General features: G+C 41.5%; 1 protein-coding gene across 5 annotated transcripts in view; it reads left to right on the top strand.

The window, feature by feature from the left end:
* RNF13 (ring finger protein 13) overlaps positions 1-12446 on the top strand; it is a 163403-nt gene that overhangs the window by 75943 nt on the left and 75014 nt on the right. For all 5 annotated transcript variants that reach the window (XM_081087434.1, XM_081087437.1, XM_081087436.1 and 2 more), the window contains one exon: positions 8581-8671. In XM_081087434.1, the coding sequence (XP_080943560.1) occupies positions 8581-8671 (91 nt within the window). The remainder of the gene's footprint in view (positions 1-8580; positions 8672-12446) is intronic.

Genomic DNA, 12446 nt, shown 5'->3' with positions numbered 1-12446 from the left:
AATATTAGCTTGTAAGGAAAATTAGCCAATTTTAATAAAATTACTGGCTTTAATCAGAAAGCTGTGCACTTTCATTTAATTTAATGAGAGTGATAAAATATGTCTTTTGTTATGTTGATGAAATGACTTTGGACCCCATCTAAGGATGGGGACTGCTTGCCAGGAAACCAACCATGTGTTAAGAGTGTTAGAACTTTCAGTTCCCTTCCTGACCTTCAAGGAGGGGAGAAGGGCTGGAGTTTGAATGGATTGCCAATGGCTAATTATTTTATCAAGCTTGCCAATGTAATAAAGCCTTCATTCAAAAAACAAAACAAAAAACAAACAACAACAAAAACCCAAAAACAAACCAAGAGGACAGTTTTGGAAAGCTTTGGGTTGGTGAATGAGTAGAGGTGCTGGTAGAGTTGTGTGCCTGGATAGGGCCTGGAAGCTCTGTGCCCCTTCACATGTACCTTGTCATGTATATCTCTTCTATCTGTCTGTTCCTGAGTTATAGTCTTTCATAATAAACTGGTAATTTAGTAAGTAAAATATTTCTCTGAGTTTTGTGATCTGCTATAGCAAATTAACTGGACCCAAGGGGAAGGGGTGGTGGAACCTCCAGTCTATAGCTAGTCAGTTAGAAGCACAGATGATAATGTTTATTTGCAATTGGCTTCTGAAAGATGGGTGTCTTGTCTTGGGAGACTAAACCTTTGGAATTTGATGCTGTCTCCGGCTATATAACATCAGACTTGAGTTCAATTGAATTGTTTGATGACGTGGGGGAGACACACACACACACACACACAGCTATAGACTGACATACTTTATTGGAATGTATTTAGGACTTTAAATAACTACATCTTTAATAGGAAATATTTTGAATTCCTTAACCAGAAAAGTATTTTTATAGCATAAGACATTATTCTTGTTGTTTGAGTAGAACTCTTTTCCTTCTTACTCCTTATATAATCTGAGGCAAACTTACAATATATAAAAAAGAAACATTCTAGGAATAAGTTCCTTAGTTAATTTCTTTATATTTTAAATTATTTTTATTTTTTAAAAATATGTTTTTATTGCTTTTGGAGAGAGAAAGGGAGAGAGAGAGAAACAGCGATTAGTGTGAAACATTAATTGGCTGCCTTCTTCACACACCCTACGGGGAATGGAGCCTGCAACCTAGGGATGTGCCATGACCAGGAACCATCCAGTGACCTCTTCTTTCATGGGTTGCTGCTCAACTACTGAGCCATACTGGCCGGGCATATCTTTTAAAATATTATTTTAAACTTCTAGCTAATTAAATTCTCATAATCGTGGTAGAATGCATGAAGTACCATTGAGGCTCCAGCATTTTACAAAAATTTGACAACCACTGCTTGGGAATTAGAGGACTTGATGAAGGGATTTTTATTTACCTGCACCCTTGGGAAAGTTAATTAAGTCCTTTATTTTATTATTAATAAAATATTAAGTCCTTTATTTTCATCTATAAAAGTATGAATAGCTTTGATTTTTATTTGACCTGACAAGATTGGGAAGCTCATATGAGATAGCGATATGAGAAAACCCATGCCATGGCAGAGTGGGAAGAACCTAGATTAGGAGTTGAGAGCCTCAAGTTTGAGTCCAAGTTGTGCAAATGCCTAACTGTGTAACCAAGACAAGTTATCAATATGTCTTGGTTTGTTTCTTCTGTTTTCATTGCTTTCTTCCTTCAGCAAATGTTTTCTTTTGGCAGTCTATCAAGCACTATTTTAGGTACCATGACTACAGCAGGGATTGACACAGTTTAAGGCTCTGTGAATAGAAACATACCTCTGGCATAGAAACTGACCAATCAGAACCAAATCTGGATGAAGTGTGAGGAGCCACTGGCTGCCTAGGAGGGGAGCTTTTGGCTCCTCACACTTCATCCAGATTTGGTTCTGATTGGTCAGTTTCTATACCTTTCTTTGAAGTAGCAGAATGCAGTAGTTAAGGGTGTGGTTTCTGGGGACAGCCTGCCAGGGTTTGAATCCCAGCTCTACCACTTACTAGCTGTGTGACTTTTACTGTGTTACCTAACATCTCTGTGCCTCACTTTTCTGATCTGTAAATAGAATAATAATACTTAACTCATTGGGTTTTTGTGAGGATTGAATGAATTATAACATATAAACTATTTAGAAGACCACCTGGTTCTTAGTAATCATTTAATGGTTATTTAGCTATTATTATTATTGCTACTGTTACTATTATTACACTAGAGGCCCAGTGCACAAAATTTGTGCATGGAGGGGGGGGAAGTTCCCTCAGCCCAGCCTGCACCCACTCCAAACGGTCACCCCTCTCACAATCTGGGACCACTGGCTCCTAACCACTCACCTGCCTGCCTGATTGCCCCTAATTTCGCTGCCTGCCTGCCTGATCTCACCTAACTGCTTCTGCCTGCCTGCCTGCCAGATCACCCCCAACTGCCCTCCTCTGCCGGCCAATTTGGTTCTGATTGGTCCATTTCTATGCCAGTCAGCTTCAAAAGCTCTGCCTCCTAGGCAGCCATTGGCTCCTCACAGTTGACCCAGATTGGTTCTGATTGGTCAGTTTCTATGCCAGTCAGCGTCAAAAGCTCCACCTCCTAGGCAGCCGGTGGCTCCTCACACTTCATCCAGATTTGGTTCTGATTGGTCAGTTTCTATGCCAGTCAGCATCTCTGGGCCTATCAACGGGGCCTGATCAGAAAGGCAGGGCTGATCAGCAGCCCCGGTGGAGAGAAATGGAGGTGCGGCTGTTGGCCAGGCTGGGAGAGAAAGAGGCAAGTTCTGATCAACAGCTGCCACAGAGGCTACGGATCAGACCCTGCCTCTTTGCCTGCAGGCCTCGCTCAGGGCCTGATCCACAGCCCCCTAGGCAGTCAGTGCTGGGTCGGGGCACCTGTACTGGCCCCAGTCAGTGCTGGGTCGCCATGGCAACCTAGCACTGACTTCAGGTCTGGTCAAGCCTTTGGTCATAATCGTTGTTAGGACCCTGGCTCTTTATTGTATAGCCTGGTGCATGAAAATTCATGCACTGGGGGGGGGGGGGGGTGTCTCTCAGCCCGGCTTGCTCTCTCTCACAGTCTGGGAGCCCTCAAGGGTGGGAGGCCGATGCCCTATCACACCTCTGCTGCTACCACTGCCAGCAGCGCAAGCCTCCTGCACCTTGGGCCATCTGAGGCTTGCCTGTGCCTCGGGCCGGCCCTGGGTCGCTGGGGGGCTGAGGGGACTGGGCGCCGCCATCTTGTGGCTGTGGGCGTCACCATCTTTGAGGGCAAGGCAGTCAATTAGCACATTCCCTTGTTATTGGCTGTGGGTGCTGCCATCCTTGAGGGCGGGGCAGTAAATTAGCATATTCCCTCCTTATTGGCTGTGGGAGCCGCCATCTTTGCGATGGCATGAGGGTCAATTAGCATATTCACTCTTTATTAGATAGGATTCTGGAGTGGGAGAGAGGAAATGAACACAAAGAGATATGCTATATGGCACATAGTAACAGGTACTATGAAGAAAAACCTTTTTGCCTAAAGGGATATAAAGTGACAGGGATGAGGGGAGGGATCTTTTAAATAGGGTGGTCAAAGAAGACTTCTGCATATGAGGCTTTGACATTTAAGCATAAGTCTAAAGTGAGAGGCTGAGGAGGAGTTTTCCAAGGAAAGGGAACAACAAACAGAAAGCTGGAAGATAGAGCATATTTGGTGTTTCAAGGTGTGACAGTGGCTGGTATTAATTGAGCAAGGGTCAGAGAAAGTGGTAGGGGATGAGGTTAGAGAGTGAGCCAGGGGCCAGATCCTGTAGGACTTTGGAATTTGTTCTATATGTATTTTATATAGAGGTGTGAGGTGATCTGACATATTTTTAAATGGCCACTTTGGTTGCGATTCCTTTTGAGAATAGACTGCAGGGAAAAAATGGGCAAGAGCACCAGTAGATGCGAGTTAGAATGTTGCTGCAGCAGCAAGGAAGAGGTGATGGTGATCTGGAGTGTTGGCAGTGATTGTGTTGAGAAGTGATAGAATTGTGGACTTGTTTTGAAGTTGATAGGATTTGTTATGAGGAATAAGGAAAAGGGAAGAGTCCAGGATGACTCCAAGATATTTACCCTGAGAAACTAGGTGAGTAGTTTTGCTATTTACAGAGATAAGAAAGACTAGGAGTAGAACAGAAACATTGAGAGTCCCAATTGAAAACATTAAATTTGAAACATCTGTTATGCAATCAAGTGGAAATATCAAACAGGCAATTGGATATGTGAATCTGGAGAGGTTGGGCTGGCCATTTAAAGTATGATTTGTCTATGACAGTGATAGCAAACCTTTTGAGCTCAGCTGTCAGCATTTTGAAAACCCCTAACTTAACTCTGGTGCCGTGTCACATATAGAAAGTTTTTGATATTTGCAACCATAGTAAAACAAAGATTTATATTTTTGATATTTATTTTATATATTTAAATGCCATTTAACAAAGAAAAATCAACCAAAAAAATGAGTTCGCGTGTCACCTCTGACACACATGTCATAGATTCGCTATCACTGGTCTGTGATATCATGATAATACTATTTGATTACTTCATGGAGTTTTTTTGTGGATCAGAATTAAAATTTAGTGTTTCTAAAAATATTTTGTGAACTAGAACATGTTTTTAGTATATAAATAGTGTTGCAGAGTCTCCAATATGGCTATTCATATTTGCATACATCATTGTCCCCTTTCTTAATCTTTTGACTAAAATGAGAAGCTTTTAACATCTCTTAGGTATAAGTCACAGAAGTTATGTTACTTGCAATAATTATAAGCCAGTAGTTACAACCCAAAAGTTTCTCTTTGAGTGTATCAGAATATCTTCATGAAAGACTAAAACATTCCTTTTACAAAGGATATATAATTCCAAGTTTTAAGTGTCAAATAAATTAAACTGTAAACTATGTGATAGAGGAAGATCTCTTAGCAAGCTAGAAAATATCTTCATAAAATGTATGTGATTATATCATTACCTCTCCGCTATTAAAACAATGGGGTGGATTTTTATTGACATGACAGGATCTCTGAAGTGTATCACTGAGTGGAAGAAAAACTCACACTATGCCCCATTATTATATGATCCTGCTGGTGTAACAATAAAATTTTATTCCCACTGATGTAAAAATAGTGATTAAAAATTCCTTTACTCACCATTTTGGTTCCTACCTTCCTGGGGCTTGTAGGGTGTGTGTGTGTGTGTGTATGTGTGTGTGTGTGTGTTCGAGAGAGAGAGAGAGAGAGAGAGAGAGAGAGAGAGAGAAGAAGAAGAAGAAGAAGAAGAAGAAGAAGAAGAAGAAGAAGAAGAAGAAGAAGAAGAGAAAATGAGTGGGAATCAATGATTATATTTTCTTAAAACAACCAATCTGGAAGTGAAAAAATGTATCCTACCAAGGAATACCAAGAGTTTAAAATAAAACGTTAAAATATCCTATCTAATAGAAGAGAAACAAGGTAATTGGCGTACGACCGCTACCGTTCCCATTGGCTAATCAGCGAGATATACAAATTAACTGCCAGCCAAGATGGCGGCTGGCAGCCAGGCAGCTTAAACTGAACATGAGGCTTGCTTGCTTCAGTGACAGAGGAAACCAACGTTCCCCGCCTGCCTTGCTGGCCTCTGAGCTTGCAGTTTAAGAAACATAGTAACAAATATAGAGGCTAAACAAAACCCCAGAAACCTGCTTTCAACGGCCGGGATCTCAGAGCTGGAGTTGATACAGAGTTTCGATTATAGAACCGAAACAAACCAGATACCTGTTTTCAGCAGCTGAGGCCTCAGAGCTGGAGCCTCAGAGCTAAAGCTGGCCCAGAATAAAAAAAAAGAAAAAAAGGAGCAGTTGGGAGCTTTAGTCACCCGCCAGCCTGAAAACAGCCCTCAGCCCCTCACCCAGACTGACCAGGCACCCCAGTGGGGACCCCAACCCTGAAGGGTGTGTGACCAGCTGCAAACAGCCATCATCCCCTCACCCAGGCTGGCCAGGCACCCCAGTGGGGACCCCCACCCTGAAGGGTGTGTGACCAGCTGCAAACAGCCATCATCCCCTCACCCAGGCTGGACAGGCACCCCAGTGGGGACCCCCACCCTGATCCAGGACACCCTTCAGGGAAAACCAGCCGGCACCCACCCATGCACCCGGCTGCTATTCTATATAGGAAAAGGGTAATATGCCTCCCGGCACCTGGACCAGTGTGACAGGGGGCAGCGCCCAAACCTCGTGATCGCCCTGCGGCTCTGTGTGTGACAGGGGGCGGGGCCACAACCTCCCTATCCGCCCTGCTCTGTTTGTGACAGAAGGTGCCCCAACCCCCTGATCTGCCCTGCTCTGTGCCTGATAGGGGAGAGCTCTCCAACCCCCTGATCGCCTTGCGGCTCTGTGTGTGACAGGGTACGGCACCCCAACCCCCTGATCAGCCCTGCTCTGTGTGTGACAGGATGCGGCGCCCCAACCCCCCCACCCCACGGGCCCTGTTCTGTGTGTGACGGGTTATAGCCATAACCTCCCCATCGGCCCTGCCCTGAGTGTGACAGTGGCGGCACCCCAACCCCCTGATCCACCCTGCTCTGTGGGTGATAGAGGGCGGCGCCCCAACCCCCTGATCCTCCCTGCTCTGTGTGTGACAGGGGGCGGTGCCCCAACTCCCCTATCAGCCCTACTCTGTGAGTGATAGGGGGGAGCTCCTCAACCCCCTGATGGGCCCTGCTCTGTGCGTGACAGGGGCGAGCTCCCCAACCCCCTAATGGGCCCTGCTCTGTGCGTGACAGGGGCGAGCTCCCCAACCCCCGGATTGACCCTGCTCTGTGCGTGACAGGGTACGGAGCCCCAACCCCCCTGATGGGCCCTGCTCTGTGCGTGACAGGCGGCAGCGCCCCAACCCCCTGATTGGCCCTGCTGTGTGTGTGACAGGGGTTGGCGCTGCAACCTCCCCATGGACCCTGCCTTGAGTGTGACAGGGGGCGGTGCCCCAACCTCCCAATAGGCCCTACCCTGAGCATGACTGAGGGTGGCATCACAACTTCCCAATCGGCCCTGCTCTGTGCATGACAGGGGGCGGTGCCCCAACTTCCCAATCGGCCCTGCTCTGAGCCCGACCAGGGGCTGTACCTAGGGATTAGGCCTGCCCTCTGCCACCCGGGAGCAGGCCTAAGCCAGCAGGTCGTTATCTCCCGAGGGGTCCGAGACTGCGAGAGGGCACAGGCCGGGCTGAGGGACCCCCCCCCTCCCCCCCAGTGCACAAATTTTTGTGCACCGGGCCTGTAGTGTCTTTATAAGGATTAAAGAAAAACACATTAGTGGTTGCTGAGGTTGGGGGCATGGATTGACTATATAGGGGCACAAAGGATTATTTGTAGGGGTGATAGAACATTCTATATTTTGATTGTGGTGCTGGCTACATAATTACATGTATTTGTCAAAAGAAAAGTGCCCTGCTAGGGCAGCTCTGTTGGTTGGCGTGTCATCCTATGCATCAAAGGGTCGAGGGTTTGATTCCTGGTCAGGACACATACCCAGTGGTGGGTACAATCCCCAGTGGGCACATGCAAGAGGCAGCCAATTGATGTTTTTCACATTGATGATTCTCCCCCTCTCCTTCCCTATAAAAACAATAAACAAAACAAAAGAAACAAAAAAACCCCAAAGATTTATCAAATAAAACCTTGCTTGGTCTTTGTGTGGAAAGGATTATGGCTATGTTCTGTTTTCTTCTTGTGTTCTCCCTGCCTTTAAAAATAAATAATGAATATGCATTTTTTAAAGAAATATAGAACAGAGTTATTGGGAAAAATATTACAAAAGAAAACAAGTGGGCTTTGTCTAAAGCCAAGTCTGTTAAATTAACTCACAGCTAAAAATAAGGCTGCTTTTTCTACAGTAACATTAAGAGGATTGTTTTATTTCTCTTCCTAATGGGTAATTTTTTTTTTCTTTTGCCATTTGATTTTGGTTTTGTAATATCGGTATAAGGGTCAAATTTCTCAGGACACCAGCCAAAACACAAAGATTTACCACGAAATCTAGGATTTGGAGGAAGTAGAAATTTACCTAACTTTCCTGTCCTATGCCTTTCTCAATTCCTGCCACCCTTTCACTTCGGAAAGTGTATGTGTGCTGTCATTTTTCAGACTGGTGTGAAGTGGTCTTTTCTTACATTCTTAGGCTTGCACCTCTCCTGGGAATGGGTATGTAAAAAAGTTTTTTCGCTTTCATTCAGGAATTAAGTGTGGAAAGAAAACTTAAATTCTCTCTTCATCCTTTTCTAATAGTTAATTATGTCTATAAAGGATAAGTCAAATGGAAATATTAAAAATAATTATATTCCATTCTCAGGACTATTGAGATAGTATATAATGTATATAAGCAAAATGTTAGCTTTTGTTACTTAAGTATGTAGTATTTCTCAGCCACTTTGATGATGCTATAAATCTATTATTGGGAGAATCAACCAATATATAATTTGAGTTGATTGTTTCCAGTTGCATATGCTGGAAGAAAATTAAGTTGATTGTACATTAAGTATAGGCTTTTAAGAATAATTTTATTATTGTTTTATATAGTTGCTGTGCTAAAGAAAATTGATATACCATCTGTCTTTATTGGTGAATCATCAGCTAATTCCCTAAAAGATGAATTCACATATGAAAGAGGGTAAGTAATGAATATAAAAAATAATCATGTAGATATCAGATAATATTAACTGTAATCAAGGTTATATTTTAGAATGCTCTATTGTGCTAAATTATCTCTTAAGTCATTATGATTTTAATACATACTAGTTGTACTATTTCCTCTATATGGTTACATATTGAAAATATCTTCATGCTAGAGAGATTAAGGCACCAATTTGCTAAAAAGATAAAACTGTTTTTATGGTTTAATGAAACTATTGTTATTTAGAAACAATATGATGAACATTTATATGACACTTTTCATTAAGACATATTTGTATTTTATTATAGTTTGTTATTTTATAAAGACAGAATCCAAAACACAGTGTATTAAGTAACTAACTTTTACAGAGATAAAAAGTTTGTTTGAAAGTTTGAAAAGTTTAATTTGGAATAAAAACTTCTCTGTGGAAGTTCTCCAAATCACTTAAGGCACAGCTTTCTCATCTAACATAGCTAATACTTCAGAGCTTCTTCCCTGATCTCAAACGCAGTGGGCAGGAGCAGGCTTCTGACCAAGAGGAACAATAATAATATTAATAGTAAAAGCAATAATATTTATTGAGTATTTAGCAGGTGCCAGGCAAAACTTTTATATTTGTTGTCCATTTAATTATCACAAAAACATTCTAGAGGTTATTGTATCTCTTATTTACATTTGCCAAAAGAGGAAACTGGCATAATGAAATTCAATTGTAATTGTTTAGGGGGAATAAATCCATGAATATTTGAGTTTGAAAATGCATAAGAGGGCTTTCTGTTTACTACTTTTGCCATTTTCCCTCTTTAGTTTTGATATTTAAAATACAGTTCACTTATTATATGCTCTGAATGTAATTATTAAGTTAGGGAATATAATTTTGGATATTGTTTTAAAAATAATTAATCAAGATACTATTGCCTGACTGGTGTGGCTCAGTGGTAGAGCATTGACCTATAGACCAGGAGGTCATGGTTCAATTCACAATCAGGACGCATGCCTGGGTTGTGTGCTCAATCCCTAGTAAGAGGCGTGTAGGAGGCAGCCTGTCAATGCTTCTCATTATTGATGTTTCTATCTCTCTCTTCCTCTCCCTTCCTCTCTGAAATCAATAAAAATAATTTTTTTAAAAAGATGCTGTTGTGTCAGCCATGGAGGGGGAGAACTAATATTTGCTTTTACCTCAATATTGCTGCGCCATTTAGAAAAATTCTGTATATTTTAATATGTATTTTAGAGCCTTGTTTTTTGTTATAAAATTACACTATTTTTTGTTGTTGTTAATTCTTACCCGAGGATATTTTTTTCTACTGATTTATATTTTTTTAACCAATTTTAATATATTTTTATTTCAGAGAGGAAGGGAGAGGGGAGAGAGAGATTGAAACATCAATGATGAAAGAGAATCATTGATCAGCTGCCTCCTACACGCACCCTACTGGGGATTGAGCCTACAACCTGGGCATGTGCCCTTGGCCAGAATCGAGCCTGGGACCCTTCGGTCTGCAGGCCGATGCTCTATCCATTGAGCCAAACCGCCTAGGGCTCTACTGATTTCTAGAGTGGACGGGAGGGAAATAGAGAGAGAAACATCAATCTGATGGAGACACATTACTTGGTTGCCTCCCACACATGCCCCAACTGGAGCCAGGGATCGATCCTTACTCTTGATCAGGAATCAAATCCATGACCTTTCAGTGCACAGGCTGATGCTCTAACCACCGAACAATAACATCCAGGGCTAAAATAATTCATTTTTAAATTAAAAAGTAATACATACATGCTGGTAAGTTATGGAACAATTCAGAAATATAAAGTATTTAAATGAAATTTTCTATGTTGCTATTCTCTAACAATAGCTACTGTTTTAACTAGTTAACTGCCACCATATTTTGAATTTAATTAAAAAAGGTCCGCTGCTTGTGTCTATAGATGCTTATGGTATACAAATGGTTAAGAAACCTTTTAATTGTACCTATATTTGAATATTCACATTAATTAGTGATGTGCTCATATATGATACATAGTATTTTATAACAGCTCTATTTACTTAATATTTGATTTTTTCTATGTTAATTCAAGTTTACAAATTTTTTATCCCAACTCTTGAGGAAAGATATATTGTGGAATTCAGAATTTTTTCGATTTTTAAAAGTTAAGTAACATTCCAAATAACATTTGAGGGAACACCCCATAATCACATTAAATACAGGGGTGGATAAAAGTAGGTTTAGTTGTTCATATGGAAAAATATGAATAAATAACACTAGAATAAACTGTGTTTTGCATATTCACAATTATAAACCTACTTTTGCCAATCCCTGTGTATTTGCAGTGAATATGTGAATATCTTAAGTCAGTTCCGTTTAGATTGTCTATTAAATGAATTTTAGACATTATTTTTACAGGTTTGTTTTTTTTTAGGTTTCAGAATTGTGTCTAAAGGACTAAAGACCTGAACATACAGATCTGCCCCGTACATTTGCCAGCCTGATTTCCTACCTACCTAGTTACCCACTCGTTAATTTATTCTGCTTTTTGTTACAGTAGCTTTCAAACATGTTTAAAAATAGAGAGATGACTATAATTTCATCATTCATTTTAAAAATTATCAATTCATGGCCAATTTCATTTAGAGTGTTCACCTCCCTTTCTTTCCCATATCATTATTATTATTTTTTTTTGGTATACATTTTTTAAAATTTATTTTCTTTATTGACTAAGGTATTACATATGTGTCCTTAGTCCCCCATTGACCCCCCCACTCATGCCCTCATCCCCCTGGTGTCTGTGTCCATTGGTTATGCTTATATGCATGCATACAAGTCCTTTGGTTGATCTCTCCCCCTTCCCCCTACCCTTCCCTGCCTTCCCTCTGAGGTTTGATGGTCTGAACGATGCTTCTCTGTCTCTGGATCTGTTTTTGTTCATCAGTTTATGTTGTTCATTATATTCCACAAATGAGTGAGATCATGTGATATTTATCTTTCTCCAACTGACTTACTTCGCTTAGCATAATGCTCTCCAGGTCCATCTATGCTGTTGCAAATGGTAGGAGTTCCTTCCTTTTTATAGCAGCATAGTACAGTGGGGCCTTGACTTAAGAGTGTCCCAACTAACGAGTTTTTCGAGATATGAGCCGTCTCTCGGCCGATTTTTTGCTTTGAGTTGTGAGCTAAAATTAGGGTTATGAGCCAGCTTCAGCTACCCCACCGCTAGTTGGCGCAGTGAATGTCACAGTGAACGCCACAACATCAGCCCAGCATCACGTGTCTCACTTGTTTAAGATTTGACATACGAGTAATTTGAGTTACGAGCTCTGTCACGGAACGAATTAAACTCGTAAGTGAAGGCCCCACTGTATTCCATTGTGTAGATGTACCACAGCTTTCTAATCCACTCATCTGCTAATGGGCACTTAGGCTGTTTCCAGATCTTAGCTATGGTAAATTGTGCTGCTATGAACATAGGGGTGCATATATCCTTTCTGACTGGTGTTTTTGGTTTCTTGGGATATATTCCTAGAAGTGGGATCACTGGGTCAAATGGGAGTTCCATTTTTAGTTTTTTGAGGAAACTGCATATTGTTCTCCACAATGGCTGCATCAGTCTGCATTCCCACCAGCAGTGCACGAGGGTTCCTTTTTCTCCACATCCTCGCCAGAACTTGTCATTTGTTCATTTGTTGATGATAGCCATTCTGACAGGTGTGAGATGGTACCTCATTGCATTTTGATTAGCATCTCTCGGATGATTAGTGACTTAGAGCATGTTT

This window comes from Myotis nattereri (assembly GCF_964212035.1).
Source record: "Myotis nattereri genome assembly, chromosome: 3".
Classification (NCBI taxonomy): domain Eukaryota; kingdom Metazoa; phylum Chordata; class Mammalia; order Chiroptera; family Vespertilionidae; genus Myotis; species Myotis nattereri.
The sequence above is the reverse complement of the archived record's forward strand: the minus strand, read 5'-3'. Positions and strand labels throughout refer to the sequence as shown.